Source organism: Aethalodelphis obliquidens, unplaced genomic scaffold (genome assembly GCF_003676395.1).
Source record: "Aethalodelphis obliquidens isolate GAN/ISIS:26980383/991018 unplaced genomic scaffold, ASM367639v1 scaffold4, whole genome shotgun sequence".
Lineage (NCBI taxonomy): Eukaryota > Metazoa > Chordata > Mammalia > Artiodactyla > Delphinidae > Aethalodelphis > Aethalodelphis obliquidens.
The window spans coordinates 54,182,160-54,206,499 of record NW_020837948.1 but is presented as its reverse complement, the minus strand read 5'-3'; the positions used below and the strand labels follow the sequence as shown (position 1 = coordinate 54,206,499).

General features: G+C 37.7%; 1 protein-coding gene across 3 annotated transcripts; it reads right to left on the bottom strand.

Annotated features, from left to right (window-relative positions):
• Window positions 1–6,586: 6,586 nt before the first annotated feature.
• On the bottom strand, window positions 6,587–20,889 carry MTX3 (metaxin 3). 3 transcript variants are annotated; one of them, XM_027100738.1, is made up of 9 exons: window positions 20,796–20,884; window positions 20,222–20,291; window positions 19,775–19,851; window positions 18,741–18,833; window positions 18,040–18,222; window positions 17,817–17,893; window positions 17,145–17,302; window positions 15,779–15,867; window positions 6,587–13,007 (listed from the first exon to the last, which is right to left on the bottom strand). In XM_027100738.1, exons 1-9 carry the CDS (start codon window positions 20,874–20,876, stop codon window positions 12,897–12,899), a joined length of 939 nt encoding a protein of 312 aa, XP_026956539.1. In that variant the 5' UTR covers window positions 20,877–20,884; the 3' UTR covers window positions 6,587–12,896. The 3 variants fall into 3 exon arrangements, with proteins under 3 accessions (XP_026956539.1, XP_026956541.1, XP_026956540.1); XM_027100740.1 differs by lacking the exon at window positions 15,779–15,867 and having other exon boundaries at window positions 20,796–20,889; XM_027100739.1 differs by lacking the exon at window positions 18,741–18,833.
• Between the last annotated feature and the right edge of the window lie 3,451 nt (window positions 20,890–24,340).

Sequence of the window (24,340 nt, the reverse complement as noted above, 5' to 3'; positions counted from 1 at the left end):
TCAGCTGCTGGTTGCATGCTGACTTGATTTGCAGCTATACATAAACATACATAAATAAATAGGTAGCTACGTTCTTGGTGGGAGCTCAAGGACCCACAGGAAGGCATTTTTACCTCTAGATGTCTTTCCCAGCTCTGTCATGCTTTTTACAATTATCCCCGTCATCATTTGTTTCTTCTCACTCTTCCCAATTCCTCTCCTCCTAGTCTCTCTTGAACCTATTCCTATCCACCCTTCCATGGAAACTGCTCATCAAGGTCATTTTGCTAAATCCAATGGTCAAGTCACAGTCCCCATCTTACATAACCCATCAGCTCTAGTCACTGCACTTAATCACTCCCTCTTCCTTCTTCATTTGGCTTCAAGGACATCACCTCCTTTTGATTTTCCTCCAGCCTCATTGGTCTCAGGCCTCCTTTCATGTTCAGAGTGTCCCTGGTCTCAGTTCTTAGTCCTCTTCTCTTCTCTATAACTTAAATTCTTGATGATCTCATTCAGTCGCATGGTTTTAAATAACATCTTTATACTCATGACTCTTCAGTTGTATCTCCTGAACTCCAAACTTATATCTCCTCAAGTGCTTACTCAACATCTCCACTTGGATGTGTAAAAGATATCACAAACTCAACATGTCAGAAATGAAACTCCCAATCACCCCTCAAAAGCTATTCTCCTCAGAGCCTTTCCCATCTCAGGTGATGGCAACTTGATCCATCCAGTGCTCATGCCAAAAATCTTTAAGTCACTTCTCTTTTTCTCACAACCCACATCTAATCAGTCAAAAAATCTTGTTGATGGTACACGAAAATACATCCAGAATCCAACCTCTTCTTACCACTTCCACTGCTACCATCCTAATCCATCTGAACCACCACCATCTCTTGGGTAGATTACTACAATATGCTCTCAGTTGGTCTTCCTGCTCACACTCTTGTCAATCCTCAGCATCACAGCTCAAATAGTCCTTTTAAAAAGTAATCAGTGACATCACTTCTGTACTCGAAACCTTGAAATGGCTCAGAGTAAAAGCCAAAGGCTTACAAATGCCCACAGGCTCTTACCTGGTCTGCTCCCACTCCTTAGTCACCGATCTCATCTCTTTCACTCTCCACCTTGCTCACTCTGCTCCAGAGACACTGGCCTCCTTGCTGATTCTCAGACATGCCAGACAAACCTTCCCTTAGGACCAATGCTCCACCTAGGATGTTCTTCATCAGATATGTGGAAGGCCGCCCAACACTTCTTTCAAGTCTTTGTTCATCTTCACAATGAAGCCTATCTTGCCCTATTTAATACCGTCACTTGCCCCCAATCCCAGCACTCCCAGCCCCTTTATCCTGCTTTACTTTCTTTTTCCATAGCACCTCCACTTTCTACTACATTATATACTCTGCTTATTAAGTTCATTATTAATTGTTCCCCCTCCTGCTAAAATGTAGTACCCCAAGAGCCGAGATCTGTGTTTTGTCCACTGATGTATCCTCAGTACTAAGAACAGTGCCTGGAACATAGGGGACACCCAGTATATACTTGTTGAATACATGAATGAATTTTTTTTAGCCATAAGGACCTTCTGTTACAAGACAAATATGTCTGGGTATAGGTGACACATTCAGCTTCAAGCTTCCAATTTGAGCCATTAACATACATTACAAGCTACAACTGGAACTACAAGCGATATGTCTTTGACACCTCTCCTTTCCAGCTCACTCCTTCAACATACTCTTTGCACCAATGTTCTGGTCTTCTCCTCGGGATGGGGAATGGATACAGTAAGCATCACCTGCTTAGGGGTTTGTCCTCCCTAGAATAATTTGGTCCTCTTCCTCTTCATCTGTGACCCAATTCCTAAAGCCCTTGTAACTGACAATATGAGAAGTGGTGGCTCTATTAAAAAAAAAAAAAAAAAAGAGTTGGAGATTCCTAAAGTGGGCCAATATTGCCAATAAATCTGACTTTAGTTTATTGACATCTAGAGAAAATACAAATGATCACTAGACTTTTATAGCAAGAGAGAAGGATAAGGGATACTAAGAAATGCTGGAAGGAACAGACTGCCTCATGGAGCAGCCACTGTGAAACTCACATCTTATTTTTGCTTAAGCTGGACCCTGTACTAACCCACCAAAGGTTTTGTAGGGCCCCCTCATGCTGCTGGCAACTAGGAGAGCCTGGAGGGAGCTGCTCCAAGAGTTCCTGGCAACACCCACTGAATGAGAGATGCCAGGTAGGAGTATGGCAAGTGATCTATCCTACTAGAGCTTTTCTGAAGATTCCAGCCACTTCCACAATGCTCTCTATACTGATAACACTCTAACAATCATTAGGATCAACTAAAAGACAGGCTGAGCTTTTGTTTCACTAGGTACTGAGTTAATCCTCAAAAACTCTATTTCTTACATAGCACTAAATTGCTTTAACCTCAGTCAAAAAGAAATCAACACGGAAAGTACCAAATCATAGTACTGGGCACATATCATTAGTTCCTGCTTCTTACTTCTCTTGTTTTCCTCTACTCCCTCCCCACACCCACAATCTCCTTTGAGATGTGACTGTTTTTCATGTTTGTCTCTTTCAGGGAATATCTCTATTTCTTATTTGGCCCCAGATGTCAGACTGGCTTGCATTACTCCAGGCTGAATCATTTGATTTCCTGTCCATGTTCCTAACCTTTCCGGCTCCTTTTGTATCATTTCTCAGTCATTCCTGCTGTTTACAATACTTCTCAATTTAGAGCCATCTGCAACTCTCATTAACGAATCACTGACTCTCTCCCCCATGATCCCAGGGCATGTTGGATAAAACAAGACCTGACACCAATTCTCCTCCTTCCTTTCGAGGCACCACAACTCTGGGTTACTTTAACTTATTACCATTTTAAAATATGATTATATTATTATTGCATGTTTACTCCTAGTCTAGGCAAATCTAATATATGGAAATTAGAATCATTTTTTTAATTATTCACTTTTCAGAAATTTTAATTATTAATTCCTTTAATTAGTCACCTTTCTTAGTGTACTTAAAATATGTACTCATTAGCTTACAAAATAATAACTCAACTTCTCAAGGCTACTTACGGCCTTGAATACAAATATTTAACGTCCTTTAGCCACTTTGTAAGAAATTGTTTCTTGTGGAGCTTTGAGAATAAAACCTAAATTCTTCCATTTGAATAATAAGCTTCTGAGGAACCCACCAGTTTTCTCACTACTTATTCATTGGATCTTGGCTTCAACTTTTCTCACTCATTTTCCTGATATACTCAAAATATTTTCGAATCCCAGCTATTCCTCCTTCCTCAAAAACTTTTTGAGCTTCTTCTCTGTTCCAAGCACTGTACTAGGTGCTGGGATAAATAATGAGTCTCCATCCTCTGGGAGCTCTTAATCCAGGAAATAACACGAAGGAAAACAATACTGTTGCATGCCTGCCATATTCTGGATCTGCAATGAGTTATTCCGTTTAGACCACATGGAAACCCCGTCTTACAGCAGAGAAGACAGGGTTTCAGAGAAGTTAAGTAATTTTCCTTTTATGCAGAATATGAATAGACAACTTACAGAAGAAACACAAATGGACTGTAGACATATGGGGAAAATATTCACCCTTACTAGTTATCAAAGAAATACATATTAAATAAATAAATAAACTATTTTTTACCTTTTAGATTAGTGACGAGATAAAGAACTCAAAGTTCATGGGGTTGCAGTAAAACAGGCTCTCCTACACAGGGCATTGGAGAATATAAAGTGGTGCATCTTCCTGAGAAACAACTTAATAACATATAATAAAGACCGTTACAAGAGGAATTTACCCTAATGTCCATTGCAAAGGAATGAAATAAACAATGTAACATCATGCACTGAAATTGCACACAGCCTTTAAAAATCATGGAGAATATGTAGTGACCTACAAGATTTTCTGAACACTAAGTGAAAAAGCATATTACAGAATAGTACATACTATATAGGATTACAATATATACAGAATTGTGTGTGTGTGTGTGTGTGTGTGTAGAAAACAGAAGACTGAAAGACTAGATACCAATAGGTTAACAGAGGTTATTCATAAGGGGTGGGATGGGGCTCTTCCTATTGGTAGCGTCTAAATTTTAATAATCTTTTTTAAAAAAACACACACATAAAAATGTTCATACATCCAGAGTCAATTATTCCATTGCATTGCAACGAATAGTAATGCAGACTAAGAATCAAGTGACTTGCTTAAAATCACCAGTTTGGTGTGCTGTGTTAAGCCTGGCTTTCTAACTCTAAAATCCACTGTCTTTCTACATTCCATTCCTCTTCCTCGCCACAGCCCCAATTACATCATATTTAGAGTTCCTTTCTCTTTGGTTCTTTTTCCTTTTAATTTCTACATCTACTATATCCCTTCCCACCTTTTTCTAAACCATTTTAGCAGTAGTCACTCTGTGAACTGCATATTATATGTAATACAAAACGTAAACCATGCTCATTAGATGAAAATGACAATTCCCCCCTCATAGACAGAACTGGGACAACACATATCAGAATAGGCACAATCTGACAGTCTTCAAATAAGTCAGTTTGCTTCTTGCATTTAAAATAAAACTGAAATCTGTTTGGTCTTAACTGTGATATTTGGAAAGCGTCATGCTTCCTTCTACACCAAAAGATTTCTTAACTTTTTCAAAATGTGAATTCTTGAGACGACCACCTGCCCGAAACTCGGATCTGAAAAACCAATCCCTGGGCTTCCCTGGTGGTGCAGTGGTTGAGAGTCCACCTGCCGATGCAGGGGACACGGGTTCGTGCCCCGGTCCGGGAGGATCCCACATGCCGCGGAGCGGCTGTGCCCGTGAGCCATGGCCGCTGAGCCTGCGCGTCCGGAGCCTGTTGCTCCGCAACGGGAGAGGCCGCAGCAGTGAGAGGCCCGCGTACCGCAAAAACAAACAAACAAAACAAACAAAAAATCCCTAATTTTATTTATAAATGTCAAGATTTCCCTATTTTCACTCGCTTACTCAAAAAGCAGGATAAATATAATTGCCCCTCTCTTACTTGGAAAAGTACAACTTTTGGAGCGAGTTGGCTGTGTTAGAAATTAGCAACGTCTTTGACGATGCACAGCTGTCTTCATTTCATAATCATAGACGTCTAAAGCATTCCAGGAGGCTGACTAATGTACCTGGAGAAATGTGCCATGTTTTCTCATCGTTTCTCCTGAACTTCTTGTCAGATCAAGAAGGGATGTGTATCTCCTTTGCTTTACAACTAGGAACTTAATTACAAGATGGAGTAAGACAAATCCTTACATTCTCCACCACCATTTCCTTCTTATTCTCATATATACCTGTCTCAAACATATGCACAGTCCTCAGTGATCTTAGTGGTTTCCCCTTTACTTCAATCTTTCTCCTACGGAGATTCACTTAGGACAAGATCCCCATATGGAAAACTTAAAAGTTTTCCTACCAATGGCTGCTATTAATGGCAAAAGAAAAACAGAGCACCACTTACGTTGCAGCCTACTGTTCACCAAATGACATCATACTAAATATTCAGGAGCTTTTGAGCACCCCAAATAGTCCCAGACCAAAGTCAAGCCTCTAAGCTGAGCAATTAAGAACGAAAAATTCTGAAGGTGTTTGTTGAAAGGTTCTCAGCTTTGTGACTCCAAATACCATCTTACGGAAAAACCCGAATGAACTTTTTGGCCAATCCAACAGTCGTCTTTCCCCAAAAGAATTCTATTATCCCACCACCACCAACTCTTCTTTCCTGCTCTCTTGCAAGAAGTAAGTGATCATTACCACCTCAATCCACCCAAGGGCATTTCATCTGAAACCCAAAGTTCATACGCAATTAAGATTTGTATTCTTTGGGGATAGAAGTATCAACAAAGATGTAGCTGGCTTCTCATGTGAGAGAAATACATACCTGAACAGCTCTACTTGGAAGGTTGATGCATTTTACTATACATAAATTATACCTCAATTAAAAAAAATAAACTCTACTAACAAATACTCATCCCCTCAGGGAACCTGCCCTTACTAGACTAACAGCCCTAACAGGGTTCTCCTTACCCATATATGCTACCCAATTAAAAAAAAAAAAAAAAAAAAGCAAAAAATATGAATATCTTCCCCACTAACTAAAGTTGCATTATTTTTCTCAGTGTATGCCTTCCATCCAATTACATGGAACATCACTGGACTTTCTAGGTGAGCAAAAAAGAAAATTTTAAAGAAACTTATAAAACCAAAGAAATAGGCTAACTAGAGTCCTGAAAAGTTGTGTGAGCAAAAAAAAATCTTAAGAAACTTATAAAGCCAAAGGGATAAGCTAACTGGAGTCCTGAAAAGTTGTGTGAGCTGTCTGAGGTTACACACACACAATGGCCTAGGGAGCAGGCCTCTAACCTCCTTTAGCACAGGCTGGAAAGAGCACAAGTGATCTCAAGGCATCACAGAAAGAATGGACATTTTAAAAAGAACAACCCTCTATCTAGCTCAGTCCCAGCACAAAACTATTTTGAACGACCCCAAAATTCTTCCCAATGAAATATTCACCTTAAGGAATAAGTAACATTAAACCAGGAATTAATAAACATTCGAGCAACTTGAGATTTTATTGTGAAAATAGCTATTTTGACATTATATCCAGTTTCTCATTTATCAGAATAAATTCTTTACAACATTGATCATCATCACCACTTCTGGGTATTTATACACAATCTCTGAGTAAAATATATTCACACAAGGCAAGGCTAGAATGTTGAAATTATGACCAACAATGCTTATTTTAAGATTGTTTACTTCATAACAAAACTACAGTGTTTATACACTAGAACAGATGTTTCAAATGTATACCATTTGAAGATAAGCTTGGTGGAACAAAACCAATATGAGTATACATAAATTTCTTACTTGTCTTCTTTGCTATCAGTCTTCCAGAAAACTAAAGTTATATTACAAACACCTCAAATTTCCACTTTGGGATGAACAGAAAAATGGAAAGACATTATTTCCTATTTTACAAAATAAAACATCAAGTCAGAAGAAGAATAAAGCTCATCTTTATGCAGTTAACATAAAAGCTTGAGTACACCCGTCCTTCTCCAAGAAATAAGACGCCAGCACTGCAAGAGAGGCAGCCAACAGGTCAAAGAACAAATAGCGAACACAGCCTCCTCTATAGTGCGTGACTCCCTCAGGACTGACGCAAACTCTGGCAAGCCACTGTTTCTAGACATCCAGGGATCTGGGACATGTAAACTCAATGATTAGAAGGCATTTCTCTGAATTTGCATGAGAAGACCTAAAGAATCAGAACAAAGATCCAACTGCTTTGCACATGGCCAGATGTTCACCACACCACAACTCAAACCCAAAGGCAAGCTTTCCAACCAATACACATCCAAAGCACGCAGTTCCAAATATGCAACCATATACACTGCAGAAAACAAAGAGCATCCTTACACCTGATGAGTGAACTGGTTTTATACTTTGAAATGAAATCAGATATACTTAGTCCTCTGAAATTAGAAGGTCTAGTGAGGCTTAAACTTGGGGGGATACAGAAACTTGCTGAGAATTTAATAAAAACTGTAAACCCTCATCCTAGAAAATGCATACACAAACATACAATCCTTTTTTAGACCATGTCTTCAGTAATAGAAGTTGAAAATATTAAACTTTCCTTGCTTTTGTCACGGAAGGAACTGTACACTTTCTAAGACACTATGTGTGTATGCATGTGCATGCATATATATATATATATATATATATATATATATATATATATATATATATAAAATAACTAGCTTGTATGTGACTTTAATGCTATAAATACTCACTGCCTTTCTGGTACTTTTAAAGCACAGCCAAAAACAGTTTGGAATGGAATTCCAAGTTGGTTCCCTCTGTCTCATAGATGCCTAACAAGTGGTTAGTTCTCTGAAACCACCAGTTCACACTCTTGTACAGCTGTTCCAAGCCAAATGGGATTCTAGGGAAGCAGCTGGACTGACCAAGGGCCTCACATGTGCCTAAATAACCAAACTATGTAAACCCACAGCCAATCCTCAGTCAACTCCATGGTCCCAGGGAGCCCTAACCTGTCGCTTCCATTTTATCACCACTCACTAGAAGGGCAGCCAACAACTGGAAACCTCTGCAATGAGTACAAACAAGCAGAAGCACTCTTAGGGCAGCATTTCCCTAACTGTATTTCTCAGAACACATCCCACATGACACCTACTTAAAAAAAAAAATCCACATAAAAATAAATTAGGAAAATAGTGTATAAAATACAGGCCCTTCTTGGAGTCTGAAACCACCAACAGCATATGTAAGGTGCTGAGAAGCCTACAGTAACTTAACTTTGTCTAACCCAGCATTTCCCTATTTAGCCAAAGAACCCACTATTCGTATAATAACAATATATTCTGCCAAAATATATCTTGAAATGCTTCTCCAAAGAACTGAATTATAGTTTAAAACTATCTTACAATATAATTTCAAATTAATAATAATGAGGATATAAAGACTTATTTTCCTGCATTTTTTTAAAGGAACTACTTTGTTTTGCTCTGAATAGTCTTTTATCATAACATTCCACTCTCTGTTTACAAACATCCAACTCAAAGCTACCCTTTCTTCTATCATTGTTCAAGAACGTTCATTCTCATCAGTAATCACTGGCCTCCTCATCTGGAACAAATGATTTTTGCATGCTTTTTGATTCCGAGGATACCTCTGCACCTCAATCACAATAATTTTAAGTCTAGGGGAGGTAACCTGGGCTTCTAGCAAACATTATATCCCAACAAGAGTTTGGAGCTAAATAATTTTAAAAACCCTTAAAAAAAAAAAAAAAAAAAGCAAAGCACTCCATCTTTACATCTCTATGAAAATCAACATTTTGAAGATCTAATGAAACTTCAGTTAAACCTTTGAGACTAGGATTACTGACCTTTGGTTCATGTAATTAACAACGAATTTCTTAAAAATCTAGTAATTTCTTAGGAAATATGAAAACATTGAAAAGTAAATGTAAGTTCCACAGAGCTGAACAAGAAAAAAGGCAAAAGATAATTCTAAATGCCAACAACATATACAAAAGACCGTCATTACAACCCAAATATATGTGGCTCTGCTCAGGATTTCAATTATATAAATAATTAAACCAAGACAAAGTCAATCACTAAATCCCTGTGAACTTAAAAAACAAAAAGCACACAGACACACTGCATTTTGTTCATCCCTAGTGTAGTTAGAGAACACTTGCAAAACAAAGAAGGATCACCACACAGAGACATGGAGGAGTTTTTTCCAAAATATTTTATCCTCATAAAAGGATACCATACGATAGGGAAAAAAGATACAATTACAAACATAAAACCGTAGAATTTTTAATCTCCTAGGGAAAAGGGGTTCTTAGTTTTAGGGGTTCTTGTTTTATCTTTGCTGATAAGGCAAAACAGATCTGTAGATTATCATTTGTTATAAACCTGAGTTTTTTTTTCTTTAAACTCAAGAATGAAATAAATTAATTATATTATGCATTTATTAATCTGGAACTGAATACTATGTTTAAAGCATTAAATTTTAAATCATAGTTTAGATAATGATAAACTTATTGAATTTATTTTTAAAACCCTTTTATTTTGAAATAATTATAGACTCACAAAAAGAAGTTGCAAAAATAGTACACAGAGATCCTATGTAACCATCCCTCAGCTTCCTGTCTTTACATTTTAAGCATTTATATTTTGGTTTCAGAGGGATACAATTTTTGACAGTTTATGAAAAAGTAAACAGTTTAAGAAAAATCTAATAACATGGTAAATGTCTATTCCTGGAAGAGGCTCTAAGAAAACATATTACTGACTTCAAATACCACTTTTATCACATGATACTACCTTTAAAAATTGGTTTTCTGAGATACTGTTACCAATTTCTGCCTCTTTTGATGTCTAGTTTTCTTCCATTTTTGCAGACTTCTGAAAATTGTAACTTAGCTCTGATTGAAATAAGCTTACCCATTCCTTTAAGTTAATATATCTAGCCACATTAAATGAACAGAAATTACAAATGGAAATCAAAATGCTTCAGATTTAACATAAAATCTCTAATCCTCTAGCCCTCAAAAAATAAAACAAACATGTCTAGGTTGAAATTTAATTCGTTTGTCAGTGCCAACCTTTTAGGGGGAAAAACACTGTGTAGGAATGACTGTCCTTAAAGGTCTTTTTCAGTTTCTTTGGTCTTAGGGGAATGGCCAGTCTTATGGATAACTGATGACAGTTTGTTGACGAACGATCTTTATCTTATGGGAATTATCTGACCAATTTTCTCATCCTATACTACCAAGAAACATAAACACAAACATAGTCCCTTTTATCATATTATCCTCCACCATCACTTCCAAAAGAAAGTGGCTCACAGTATTTTAAGACTGTGGACCATTTATCTCAGCGAACTCAAACTTTATCCAAAGCATATCCTGACAGGTTGCTCAAAAGCTCTCTGCCCAGTTATTCCTTTCCAAAAGCTTCCTATATGTGTGGCTGATCCCTGGAGTGGTTTGTGTTCAGTGATAGCTTCCTAGCATCTCATTAGCTTATACCAAAAACCTCAACTAAGTAACCCAGCATATAAATTCTCACTTATCTAAATCATATTTTGCATCTTAGGAAAGATAGTCTGGAAGCATCATGGCCTATATAGCATACAGCTAAAGGCAGTTCAAAGCAGGAATGACCAAAAGGAAATAAATCATATTTACAGTCGTCTTTCTACTAAAAAAGGATACTTGTTATTCTAGAATGATATTTTTTTATTAAACTTTCAACAAACAGTATGCTTACTGGCTGCATCTTTGTGTCGTAAGAATACGATATTACACATTCTTATAAAAATGTAAATACATTTTGCTTACTCATGGACAGTAGTAACCTTACTGACAGAAAACTTTACATAACCCAGTATTATCCTTTGACTTTGCTCATGGAGAAATCTGGAGTTAAATTTACCATTCAATTTTAGAATCTGTTAGGGTTAATATAGTTCTTTCTCCTACAAATTTTTTATTTTGCCAAAAACTAATTTTAATTGTCCTGTTTTACATATTTGACAATTGTAAGTCACTTCAAATACTTTTTGAAAGTTTTAGTAGAAATCATAATCGAAAATGACTAACCCTGACTAAAGCATAAGCAGATGATTAATGTGCTAACCACCCATCTCCAATAAACATCAATCCTAGAGGACAATAAAGTCCTATGGTCATGATTTCCAACACAGAATATTCAAACAGATTTCCGACTGCTGGACTCTAACAGAAGACTAACGCATAACACACACACACACACACACACACACTCTCTCCCACCTGTTGCAGAAGTAATGTGAAACTCATTAGTTTCTTTCTCTCAATGCGTCCAAACAGATGAACAAGACTTTGAAGACTACCCTGTTTCTCATTAAAACTTTCAAGAAAAAATATTTACAATGACATAAAGACTTCTGTATAAATAGCTACCTAAATACAGAACAAATGGAGAGGATACAGGTCAAACACAGCTGAGTTCCACTCAGCTCAAATTAGACAAGTCTCTTGAGTCCAAAACTGTTTTCCTAACCTGGGGGTTTCTGCAGGATGTGACAAGATTTTCTCAGCACCATAGTAATCTTTTAAGACACTAATCAAAAACATGGTCCTACATTTTAAAAACCCCAGAAGTAGTTTTAGGACAGCAGAAGCACCTCAGCCACTAAAATAAGCAAGATTCTATTGTAAGTAAAATTACCCGCACAGGAAATCTTTGAACAGTTCAGCAACCAATAAATAGAAAATGTTCTTTAAAATCTGCTATTTCCGATTACTCCATTGAATCCTTCAACTGTAGTTAACTCTATGGAAAATAATTAGTTGTCATAAAGGTTTTGACTACATGATATGTTTCTTAGGAAGAACACTGGTCTGAGCCAAGCATGGTGAACCTGGACCAGGTGCACAGTAGGTACTTCTAGTTCTCTGGCAGTAAGCTCCTCCTGAGTAGTGTCTAACAACCGGGCAAGTGTCAGTTAGACTTTACAGCCTGGCATAATAACGATGCTAACACGTTCAGCTCTCCCGAAATCAACCCAAGAAAGAGATGACTAGAGTTAAAGATGTACTACGAATACACAGGTCTAAAGCTCCAATAAATTAAAACAGCCCTTGCTAACCTGTATTGAACACATGAGCAAATACTGTTATATTGAAGTGCATATAGTCAGACAAATATTATATGTAACCATCTTTAATATTTATATGTATGGTAGTAACTCCCCCAAAGATTAGACTTATGAGAGCATAATTTAAAAACACATTCCTCATTGCTTTTTAAAGTTAAATACAGGCTTTTCTATTGAAGTAAACAGAATATTAGAATAATATATTTTTCCTAACATCTAAAATAGGCATCAGATTTCTAAACAGAAGAAAAAAAGGCTTCAGCCAAAGAGCCACATATTAGATATTTAGACTGGTATAAGGATACTAAATTAATAAATTAACTTGGATAAACTAACAGTGCACATTCAGAACAGAAGTGTCGCTTTGGGCCAGCAACATGTGAACCAAAGGCAAAAATCTGCCAAGGTTAAGGCAGGTTTTTTATTTACAGTACAACGTGTTTTCTTTTTTCCCCAAGTTCATTTAGCATTTACCTTGATGTTACTTAAAGTGCATTGCCAAGCTAAAACACGAGCTTCCTAACTAAAAAAAAAATTGCTGTCATAGAAAGTTTCGTTTTAGAGTCTTCCTTATACCTATTCATGAATTTTCTTTTTGCCTTCACACACTTAGTGTAAGAGATTACTGCAACAATTACATGACTTTGGACACAAAGCATGAAGACTGTCAGGGTGACAGCCGTTGTGAGGAATTACTTTCTTCTTCTGCTGGAGTCAATTTAAGTGTTGGCAGTTTCCGAGGAGGAAGCTGAGGGCTTTGGCGAAGATTGTCATCCATCTGTGGAAAGTACAAAAGGTACATCTGACTTATGGCTATGGCATCACTTATATGGACTGTGGCCTCCCCATCCAAACTGTAGTCTAGAAGAGTACCGAACCTTATGTTTCTAGGACTGCTAGAGAAACCTTTTTCTTGCAAATAATCTCTCAAGAATTCTAAACATCATACCTAAATACTGGCTGACTCAGTATATGTATGAAAGCAATATGGCTCATCCTTGATGACCTCACAAAATTACAGTAATTCCACATAATGAACAGTCTACTGAACTCAACCACAGCACAACTTGGTTTAAGAGATCTTCTAAATATTAAGTGTAAAAGCAGTATTTCTGTTACTCTCCACAGTTTACAAAGTATGTTCTCATTTGATCTTCCCAACACAACTGTAAAGGAAAAACAAAAAGACGGACACAATCATTCCCTACTTTACAGATTAGCAAAATGAAGCTCAGAAAGGTTACCAGATTTGCATTAGGTTGCAAAGCTAGCATCAGAGCTGAAATGTGAACACAGGTCTTTTTATTCTAACACTATTGTTCTTTCAACATTGCCTCAATAAAAATGACCTGAACTCCACTCAAAAAGATCACCTCTTTAAGGCTATGACTATTTAGACCAAGAGAAGCTAAGAAAAGATACAGAAAGAAGGATAAATTCTTTAGACCTAATCCAGAGGCACTGCAAACACTGGATCAGTTCTAAGTCTGCTCCAGAGAAACAAATCAAGAACATATTTAGAAAATGTCCAAGAGTTTCAGACTTACCCTAAGGATTACGTTAGCATCCCGGGAAACACTAGGACAGGGGTTACTTAGAACTGAGTCAGACCTTAGAAAACTACCTTTAACCAGGGTACCCCAAAACCAGAGTGCAAGGTCCTGGTGTTAAGCTGCTTCATAGAAGACTTGAAATCAGCTGCCATCAATGACCCAAAACCAACAGAATATAGCATCTTATCACCTACTTGATAGGTAGGCTTTTTTAGAGTTTTGAATATAAGCAGCCCCAAACTCTCTCTTATCTTCTCAAGATGCTTTTATAAAGTACAGGGGAAATGTTTCAGCAGAGGTACATAGGGTTCATAATAAAGGGAAAAGAATAAAAGATTAACTCTTAATTTTCCGAGGGAAAAAGTATTCCCAGTGAACTATCTGAATCAATTGTGATGTCTTTTTTTTCCTTGCAAGAACTAAGTTCCTCAAACATAACTCTTTCTTTTTTTTTAAGCTCTAGATTTCCTGTCTAAATGGTGAACGGTGGTAGCCAATAGAATTTGTTGTTCTAATGTCTTGTAGCAAACAGTGAACTGTACTGAAGAGCAGATGGGAAGTGGGGTGGAGAGAGGTGCTGATATAGGGTCAGGAAACTCTCATATATTGATGATGCCAAAATGGAACTGTACCAAGTGGTGACAGGGCCTCCTGGCTTCACTTTCTGCATATGTAGGTATTTCATGGTTCCCTTCACATGTCTAATGAATTTGCCACAGATAGAAATGGAAGCTATACTGGATAGCCTTCATCTAGCAGAAAAGTATCTAAAACAGTCTGAGTAATCTTTCCATTATCCACACTTAACTCTCAGTGTATTTCCTCTCATGAGATTTGCTGGGTTAGGCTATGAATTAAGACAAACTTGGCTTTCATTCAGCTTACCCAAACTTTACTAAGAGGTACATGCAATACCATAAAGAGAAGTAAAATGGTCATTCCAGAGAGTGGCTGTTATAAATCTGGCTATTACCACCAGTAGTAATGGATACATACTTTCATTCATGAGTTAGATGACTGACTAACTGCAAAGTCCATGCTGGAATCCAATTTCTAGGGTTCACATTCCCTCTCTACCTCTTGCCAGCTGAAAGGCCTCGGGCAGGTGATGTTATAAGCTACTCTTGAAGCTTCAGTATCTCATCTGTAAAATGGGAATGACAAAGTACCTGCACACACAGAGCTGCTGTGAAGATTAAATGAGATAACTCATATAAAGCTCATATAACACAGTGCCTGTTACTCAATCCCCCAAATCCTCTAGCCAGTGTTATTAAGCCACAATGACCTATTAGTTTGTGAAAGAATAAAGCATTATGTATTTGCATAAGAAAGAAAAAGCAAGTTTATCAAACATTTGAGGAAAAAATGCATAACTCCCTTGTATTTTTCCAATTAGAATCACCCTTGAAATTTCCATTGTTGGCTCCCTCCCCCACCCAATTCCTCAATCTCTCTCTCAACAAATGCATACTCCCTAAGTGGCAAAATATCCACACTGGCAAAAATTGCAGACAACGTTTAGAACAGAGGATAGGAAGGAGGCAAAATAAAACCATTTACGTGGAAGAAAGAAAAAAACACCATAGTGCTTTTAGCAAGAAAGGATAAGCACAGGTGCTTACAATCTCAAGAAACGTCAACCCTCAGAGACAGAAAGAAGCAGACAAGCAAGCAAGGAGTGTTTTCTTGTTTGTCTCTCTCTTTTTTTGAAGCCAGGCTTTGGGGTCTCCTAACTTGAAAAGTACTACTAATTGGGTGGTAAAAGTAAATCCAATACCATTATCAGATCTTTCCCCATAGCAATCAGGCCATTACTGGCTTCAAAACACTGTATTTTGTACAGCTTTAGTAAATGTATGTTTAAACAGTTTTCTGAAAAAATAAACTTAAAGAAAAACTGAAAAGGTAAAGTTAATGCATAACCCAAAACAATATTAATTGCAGAAAGAAAAATACTAAACTACTATAAAATAACAATTAAAGTAAACTTGACCTTTTCAATCAAGTTGGATTCCTTATTTACAAGTTGTGTGAGTTTCTGCAGATTTGCATCTACCGTTTCTTGTCCAGCAGGAGAGATGCCTAAGAAGCCAGGACAGAAATCAGAAAGAGGAAATTCTGAAAGCCTTACAAGCTGTTTAGATTCAAAGAATATTGAGTCTATCCAACCCTCCTAAGTGCCCCATTGCCCACCACACCCTCCAAAAAAGGCAAAGTGAAAAACCATTCTGGGTTCAAAGGCAAACTTAAGAGGGAGAGTAATGCTCCAAAACCAAACCCTAAGCTAAAGGACTAAATTCGTCCTTAAGGAGACCCTGTTAGCCAAGCATTATGCAGATAGCCAAGGTCATTAGAGCACAACAGTCCTCATTTCCTTCTCAAATTTGACTTGTACCTTCCCCCCCATTTCACATAGGTCTTTAGTTACAACTATTTGAACAGCTTTCTAAGGCCCAAACAGTTACCCACAAAGCATCCGAAGTACTTGGAGGAACTTTAAAAAATACAGATTCCTGGGATCCATCCCTAAGGGATTCTAATTCAGTGAATCTGGTATAGGACCCAAGATTTTGTATTTGTTCTGTAGTCAGGTTTGCTAACCACTGCTCCCAAGTAACAAGGTTGAAAGTTACTCAGTTTCATGACCCTCAAACTAACTAACCCCTCCCTTGTTATATACAAGTGTATTATATACAAAACACATAACCCACTATAAAAAGTAAACTGTCCCTTAACCAACGATCCTTATGACTTCTATTTCTTAAAAGGACAATTCTGGCCAACTCTCCCCATACAAATTTTGTGTCCCAATCGCTTAAGCACAAGGCCCAACACTCGAAGAATCAGAGCCTAAGTGACAGGTGCCCTCTGTTTACTATACCTCCAGTCTGATGTAATCAGTTTTGAAGTAGTGGAATCATGGGAGTGTACCTCACCAAAATCAATCTGCTGCTCATTTCTGTTCACACAGCAAAATGCTAGAAGCAACCTTTAAAGTAACTGCCCATTTGCACTAGGATAAATGCTATCTTTTGGCAGGGACACAATAAATACCTGTGGTTAACTTTTAGAAGAAAATGACCCACTTCAAAGGAGCAATATTTAAAGAACAAGAAGCAAGAACTGTATAAAATCCAGAACAGACAAACGGCAAATATATATTTCTCTATTTAAAGAAGAACCAACACATGGGAGTAAAAATAAATTGGAAAAATGCAACTTTCTGAAGTTCTATAAACCAGCATTTAAAGACAATATACAAACTTCTTTAATAAGTAATGAATTTGGCTTATACATCCTTAGGAGAATATGCAAGTATTCTATGCAAACAAAGATTAGCTGAAGAGGAACCAGCTTACCTCCAAGACTAAGCCTAAAATAACTGTTTAGGATGTCATCACAAAAGCGACACAGGTTGGAGAGCTGTTTCAAATGTTCTTGTAACTGAACTTTAGGAAAGCGTACTTTATAAAGAGGTGCGAGAAAACCAAACACATAGGCATCCAAAGTAGAAGGCCTAAAAATAAATTAAGGATTTTTTAAAAGCACATAGAAAATATTAATTTGGGATTATGTTAAAAAAACACTTTTTCTCAAATACATTTGTCAATTCTGAAGTATACAATACGGTCTTTTAAAAGGTTTACTACCCATTCTGGCTTATAAAAATGATGCAGCTAGGGTTTTACTCAGTTGTAGCTTTTAAAAAATACTCTACCCATTTTATTTAGAAGAAAATTAAGTTGTAAATTAAAGATTCATTTTTACTCATAAGTGTTATATAGAGACTGGAGACGTGGTGGGAATAGTCTTAGAAGTTTCAAATTCACGTATGTAGCATATTAAGTCAATGTAAGATTACCGCAACAGAAAAAGTTTCCTACAGTAAAAATCCATTAAATATTTTTTTTAAGTGAAAAACTCATTGGGGATGGGGTGGGAGGACCAGGCAAGGGAACTTGCTTTAAATAACTGCTCACTGAATACATGCAAACAGAACATCAAAATGGTTTTTAAGGGAATGCACTCACGTATCTCCAAAGAAAAACTGAGATGTTCCCAGTCTGTTTGACAGAAGATTTAGGCACTCCTTGGCATCTCTGTATATCTAATAAGGATGAAAGTACATCTCAAAGGTAGGAAAGATACTTGAGAACTCCTTTTCAGACTGGCATCTATAGATAAGTTCATCCCTGCTCCTTCTCTTGTCCCTCCTCTGGAGGGCCCTTGCTCTGAAGGTAATTCCAATCATACCTGAGCTTCTACATCTCGGAGGTGGTAGAGGGGAGGCTCTCCCCTGGTCAGGAGAATCCTATTCAGTGCTCCCTTAGACATTCTTCCAGGCAGGATCAAACTCAAGGGAAAAGGCATTCGTGAAGCAAACCACGGCTTTGTCACAGTAAAGTAATTGTCACTCTCAACCCAGAATGTGTGAAGCTGCAAAAGGAGGGAAAACACACTACAAAGATATTCTTTTACTAAAAGGAAGATCCTCAATCAATGTGAAAGTTTTTCATAAATATCTCTGAATGAAGTTGACTCCATACAAATTTTCCAGTTAGGATGACTCAAGGATAAATCAATGTTTTTAAATGTGTGAGTTTTGTTGATTGCTCTATCCCAAGCACCCAGAATAAGGCCTGGAACATAGTAGGTGCTCAATGAATATTTGTTGAATGAATGAATTACAGTTGGCCCAACTCTATATGTGGACAAACTCCAATCTTTCACAGAGAATCTTTATTTCCAAAATGACATTAACTTTCACTTTGTTGTTTCATACACTAGTTGAACGTCTAATAGAATCAACCCAGTTCTGCAGTTACATGAAAGAATCAAGACTGATACATAAATGAAATTTCTTCTCTTAAGCCTTTTCCATTATTTTTCTTCTAAATCGACTAAGTACATTTTCAGTACGTCACTAAAATACTGTAATATTCACCAATGCTCACCACTGCAGGAAGAAGCTTCTCTTCGAGGAGAGCAATGTAAGCTAGTGTATCTGCCCCTTGTTTTGCTGACAGTTCATAATCGGCATTATATTTCTATTAAAAAATAAAAAACCAAAAACCTCATAAGAACATCCCAAAACAGTGAAGCTAAATAAATTAGGACTCCTATTCTTCCTCAAAAATGGCAAACATATTAAAAGGGGAAAAGAGAAATACAAATTCAGTGACAAATGCTGCTTAATGCAAATGAAGTTCTTAGCACAGCATCATGCACACGTTAAGGTCAATAAATGTTAGTTTTAGGTGTTTATTTATTATTAACTATTATTTCAATGATTGTTAATGACCTAGTTTAGTTTAGTGCATGACATGTAGTACAAACTTAATAGAGGCTATTATTATTCTTGTTAACAATAAGGAAAAAGTTCTAATTAGTAGCATTTTCCCCTTGAAAAGAGAAAACCTTCCAATTGAGAAAAGTTCTAAATTTTGTTGATATAGGACTTCTTTTTTTAAACTATTGGCAAAATCAATGATAACTTTTACATTTATGTAAACTGTTACAGTTTAAACATTTTAGATATATAAATCTTGGCATGTTGAGATATTTTGGATACATTATTTCATGAAACATTTAACTGTAACTATTAGTTTAAGTGCTTTTAAAAAATAAATTGTTGCTAGTTGATGGGAACTCAGACCTCACACCAAGCACAAAATGTGTAGCAATTATGGAACTAAATTTACAATCATATCAATAAGTATAATAGTGAAAATGGTTAAATTGAATCTACTTACACCTAAGCTTCAATAAAAACCAAGCAAAGTGCATGAAGATATAAACTGACTATAACTCACTATATGCCTTTTGAATCACAGTACAACTCATGATTTAGAGCAGTGACTCTCAAATCTATTCTTATATCAAGCCCTATGTATCTTCAAAAAAGAATTCTAAAAAAAAATTTTTTAATGCACTTTCTTTGGAAGCAACATGCAGGGATCAAGAATCTATTTCTCCAGAAGAAACCCACCTGTTTTCTTAAAAAGTTTAGTATTTTTGCCGGCTGAGAAACAATACTGTCTTCAGTTGTCAAAACTGGTACATCTCCTGTAATCACAACACAGTTTACATATAAGGAAGCATTTCGATTTCCTCTGAAGAGACTCCAATACCCTAAAAACTATGCCAGTCACATTTGGAGAAAAAAAAAAATGAGTAACTCATTTTAGGTTTTTGCAATTTCACACACACACAAAAAGTTTTGGAGAGCATTTTCATTTCTCATAATTTCCACTGATTTGGCTTCTCCTTTTAAGTATTACTCAAAATGATCAAAACATAAGCAACACACAGCTAAGGTCGTGGTAAGAACTAAAACGCCAAGATACTCCATGGCTACAAGCCCCCTAGCTTTAAATAAGAGGGGGGAGGGTGCTTACAGAGGGCAGAAATGGGTGTTTAAAAGTTTACACTGTACCTCTTGAACCTCTCCAGGTGTTATCTATGACATTGACTTTCAGGGGTGCACCAGAAAACTTGGCGTAAGCCTGAAAGAGAGTTTGCAATAAAACATTTTAGACTGAATACGTAATGCAAATCTGCAGAGCAGCTTTACTTCAAAGCTGGGTCCCCAGAAGGCAGAAACGCCTGACTCGGGGGCTGCGTCCCTCCCGCTACTTCTAGCCGGGGTTGCGCGCTACCAAGATTTCGAGGACTTTTTTCCCCCCAAACGTTTGAGGGATGCAGAGCGGGAGCGCGCGCCTACTGCTTTGGGCTTTCATTCCACTGCACAGACGGCTTTGCAAGGCTGAGAAAACTCGGAGCCAAGCGGAGAATCCATGACTTCTCCTCCAGGATTCGGCGGAGCCACAGGCTAGGCTGTAACTCGTTGGACGGGAGGGAGCCCCAGGCGGTGCAGCGAGCAGCGACCCGGCCGGCCGGGCCCGAGCGCGGCGGGAACCAACCCCAGCCGCCGGGACCCGGACCAGCCAGCCTCGCGTCTCTGGCCCCGCCCCTTTTTTCCCGCGCCCTGGCCCGCGAGGCGGCCTCACCATCACCACCAAGGACTCGCTGTGCACCGACGGGAGCCCCCAGCCGCCTCCCCAGCACCTGAGCTCCAAGGGCGCCGCCATCTTGCCGGGGCCGACCTTTGCTATCCCGGAAGTACTTTTGCTGCTTACTTTCCGGCACGTGGAAACGCGGGGGCGGGGCGCGAGGGAAGGAAGGGTACTTTGGGGACTGGGAGAGGTGCAAGGCGGGAAGGGCCACTGAAGGAGTTAACAACACGCTTAGCCATCAGTTTGGCCTGGGGTTTAAGAGTCCTGGGCAATGTCAGACAACCCGCCAGTAATTCCTCAAGTACTTATTGGATGCCATGTGTACCAAGCACTTTGACTATTACTACCCTGGGCCTAAATAACCCATTTGCAAACCAGGCATGACAAGTTTATTCACAAGATTGTTGTGTTTAAAATTATGACATAGAGGTAAAGAACTTGGCATATAGTAGGCACTCTGTAATTGTTTGACCCCTTTTCCCCATATATTTGGCTTCTGCTTCTTGCCACTCTCAATCTCAATTAGTCACCTTCATATTTGCTTGTTACACTCTTCCTAAAAGTAACAAGTTTCCTGAAGTTTGTTAAGTGAATTCTGCCGTTCTTCAGTCTGGAATATTGTTCTTCCCTGGCACTGCTCCCTCAGAAATGAGCTTAACTGTCACGTCCCTGGGACAATTTTCCAAAGTTAGGAACTTCTGGGTTCCTGTAGCATCTTGTACATACTTGAATTGTAGCTTCATTCTGATACAAACCTTTTGCCTTTCATTGTGCCAGAAGTTCTTTGAAGACAGAACAGGGCTGGCTTCATAGATGTGAGACCTCTGCAGTCACACAGGGCCCTATACTTAGAAGAGCTCACACTTGTTCTGGTGTCATTGTCTTGAAATTCTTAATAATTTTTGAACAAAGGGCCCTGCATTTTTTATTTCAACTGGGCCCTGCAAATCATGTCACCAGTCGTGTCTGTGGGCCTAGTGGGCATGAACTACATGTTTCTTGAACATCAAGCTGACAATTTCTCAGAAAAAATGGAGGAAAAAGAGGAAAGATAGGCCTTGGGAATGCCATGATCGTAACATGCTCTCTGGGTCTTGAAATCAGCACCTGGATGTCAGGCTTCTTTCTAGAAGGCAAAGTAAACTTTCTGGGATACCCTCCCAGTCACTCCTCTGAGATCTTTCCTTCCTGTGCCTCTGAGATGGCTGGGTCCCTGTAAACTACTGACAACTCAAAAGAAATCTCTGCAAATTTTCATAAAATTACAATTGAACAAGTAATTGCTAAGCACTCCCTTACTGTTTACATAGCCATCTAAATTACAGTATGAATCTGCTAAAGTCCATTTTCACATTTCAAAGGCAAGAGTTCTCAGAAATGGGTAGGGAAGTTATGTCAAAGGTGACATTCCTTTAACAATACTTTAAACTGGGAAATGCATAACATATGTACCATTAAAATTAAATGTCAGAATATTTATTGAGCAGCTACTATGTCCAAAACACTGTAAGGCTCTGAGAGAATACAGAGATAAATAAGATATGACTTCTCTCCTCAGGAGTTTATACTCTACAAAGGAGACAAAGGATTAGGTGTAACAAGTTAGATTATCATGAGTAAAGTTAGAGATAAAAATAAAATACTATGGAAGCAGAGAGTAGGAATGATACATCCTCTGTGGGATCAATGGAGTCTGTCTGTTCAGTCTTCAGAATAAAGCAGGTAATTCAACATCCAGATTCAAGTAATTGGACCTCCCTGTTTAGAGAATTAAAATCCCAAGCCATAAAGCTCAGAGTCCATATACTACAATTAGACATTTTAAATAATCGTACACAGAGAATGTAGATTACTTGAGTCTTGTTTATAGGAGGGAGGGAGGTGAAAGTGGATGCACATTCTTTGTGGACACGCAGCATAATTACTCAGTTTAGCCTTCTCCATTATTGCTGCTGTTACATACAACAGTTTCATTTGAATTAAAGAGAAATTAAATCTCCTAGCTTTGAGTTGAGACAGAGAATAGCATGCTAATGCTTCTGATGAGAGAATCCTTACACACAGGTTTATTAGTGCCTGTTTAATAGCAATCTTTTATTGTTGCAATTCCTCTTGAGAGTCTGTATTTTCTAGATTGAATTTTAAAACCCTAGGCCAGTTGATTGCACAACCAGGCTGAATATTGTTCCAGAGAACCACAGAGAAAATGGAAACCTTCAGGAATTATGCCTGGTATGGGTAGTTGGTATGCCCCTGCGCCTTTTTTCTGGCTGCTAGAGAGTATTATTCAAAGTTCATCAAAATAATTTCAGATTCCTACCAGGAAGCATGCTGTCTGCAAAACATTCATGTATGTGTGGGATGACCTAAATTACAGCTTTATAATGAGTATTCCAGACAGTGTTTTCCCTGAGAAAGAAACCTCATTTTTCAAAATATAGACATTGAAAATGGCTTCATCTAGTGATGGTCATCTGGACTCCGGGGACCTGATCTTGGCATCCATTCCTATCCCTCATGTGTTTCTTAACTTAGGAGCCATGGTATTAAGATCTTTTGTCTGGATGATTAAGAATCTGTAATATGGTGCTGTCAGCAAAGATGAAAGGTTTGTGACAAGTGATTATGCATTATGAACTAGAGAGCCTTGAATGTCGCTTTCAACTCTAAACTTCTGTAATTCAGTTCCATGTTTAGATAAGGAACCCTTGGGGAGGAAACTAGCAAACACTGAATAGAAGTTTCTAAATAGCCATATGACCTTGAGCCAATCATTTTACCTTTATTCCTCAACTCATTCACTTATAAAGTGAAGGTTGTTTTAGCTCTGAGATACTATCATTTTATGTGTGATAAGCATTTAATAATAGCTGACATTCATGGAACAATTTCTACATGCCAGAAATTGTTTTAAGTATCCAACATAACTCATTTGATCTTCATAATGACTCCATGAGGTAAATACTGTTATGTTCCCCTATTTTCAGGGAGGAAAATTTAGGCACAAAGATGTTAATTAACCTTCCCAAGGTCACCTAGCCAATAGGTGATACAGGCAGGATTTGAACCCACGCAGTCTGGGCTTATACTCTTGACCACTATGTCATTCTGCCTATAGCCTTCTTTTTCTTTTTAAAAAATTTTTATTGAAATATAATTGATTTACAATGTTGTGTTAGTTTCAGGTATACAGCAAAGTGATTCGGTTTTTTATATATATATATATATATATATATATATATATATATATATATAAAACTTTTATACATTCTCTTCCATTATAGGTTATTACAAGATATTGAGTATAGTTCTCTTTGCTGTACAGTAGGTCCTTGTTGGTTATCTATTTTATATTTAGTAGTGTGTATATTTTAACCTCAAACTCCTAATTTGTGCCTCTCCCCTTTCTCCTTTGGTAACCATAAGTTTCTTTTCTGTGTCTGTGAGTCTTTCTTTTTTTTTTAAAGAAGTTCATTTGTATCAGTTTTTTTAGATGCCACATATAAGCAATATCATATGATATTTGTCTTTCTCTATCT

What these genes read in the sequence shown, in the direction of transcription:
- MTX3 (XM_027100738.1), bottom strand. Translation starts at nt 20,876, where the DNA reads ATGGCGGCGCCCTTGGAGCTCAGGTGCTGGGGAGGCGGCTGGGGGCTC. An exon ending in GCGAGTCCTTGGTGGTGATG is followed by an intron (nt 20,292 to 20,795) that starts GTGAGGCCGCCT and finishes ACTCTCTTTCAG; the next exon opens with GCTTACGCCAAGTTTTCTGG. An exon ending in TCCGAGATGTAGAAGCTCAG is followed by an intron (nt 17,894 to 18,039) that starts GTATGATTGGAA and finishes CATCCTTATTAG; the next exon opens with ATATACAGAGATGCCAAGGA.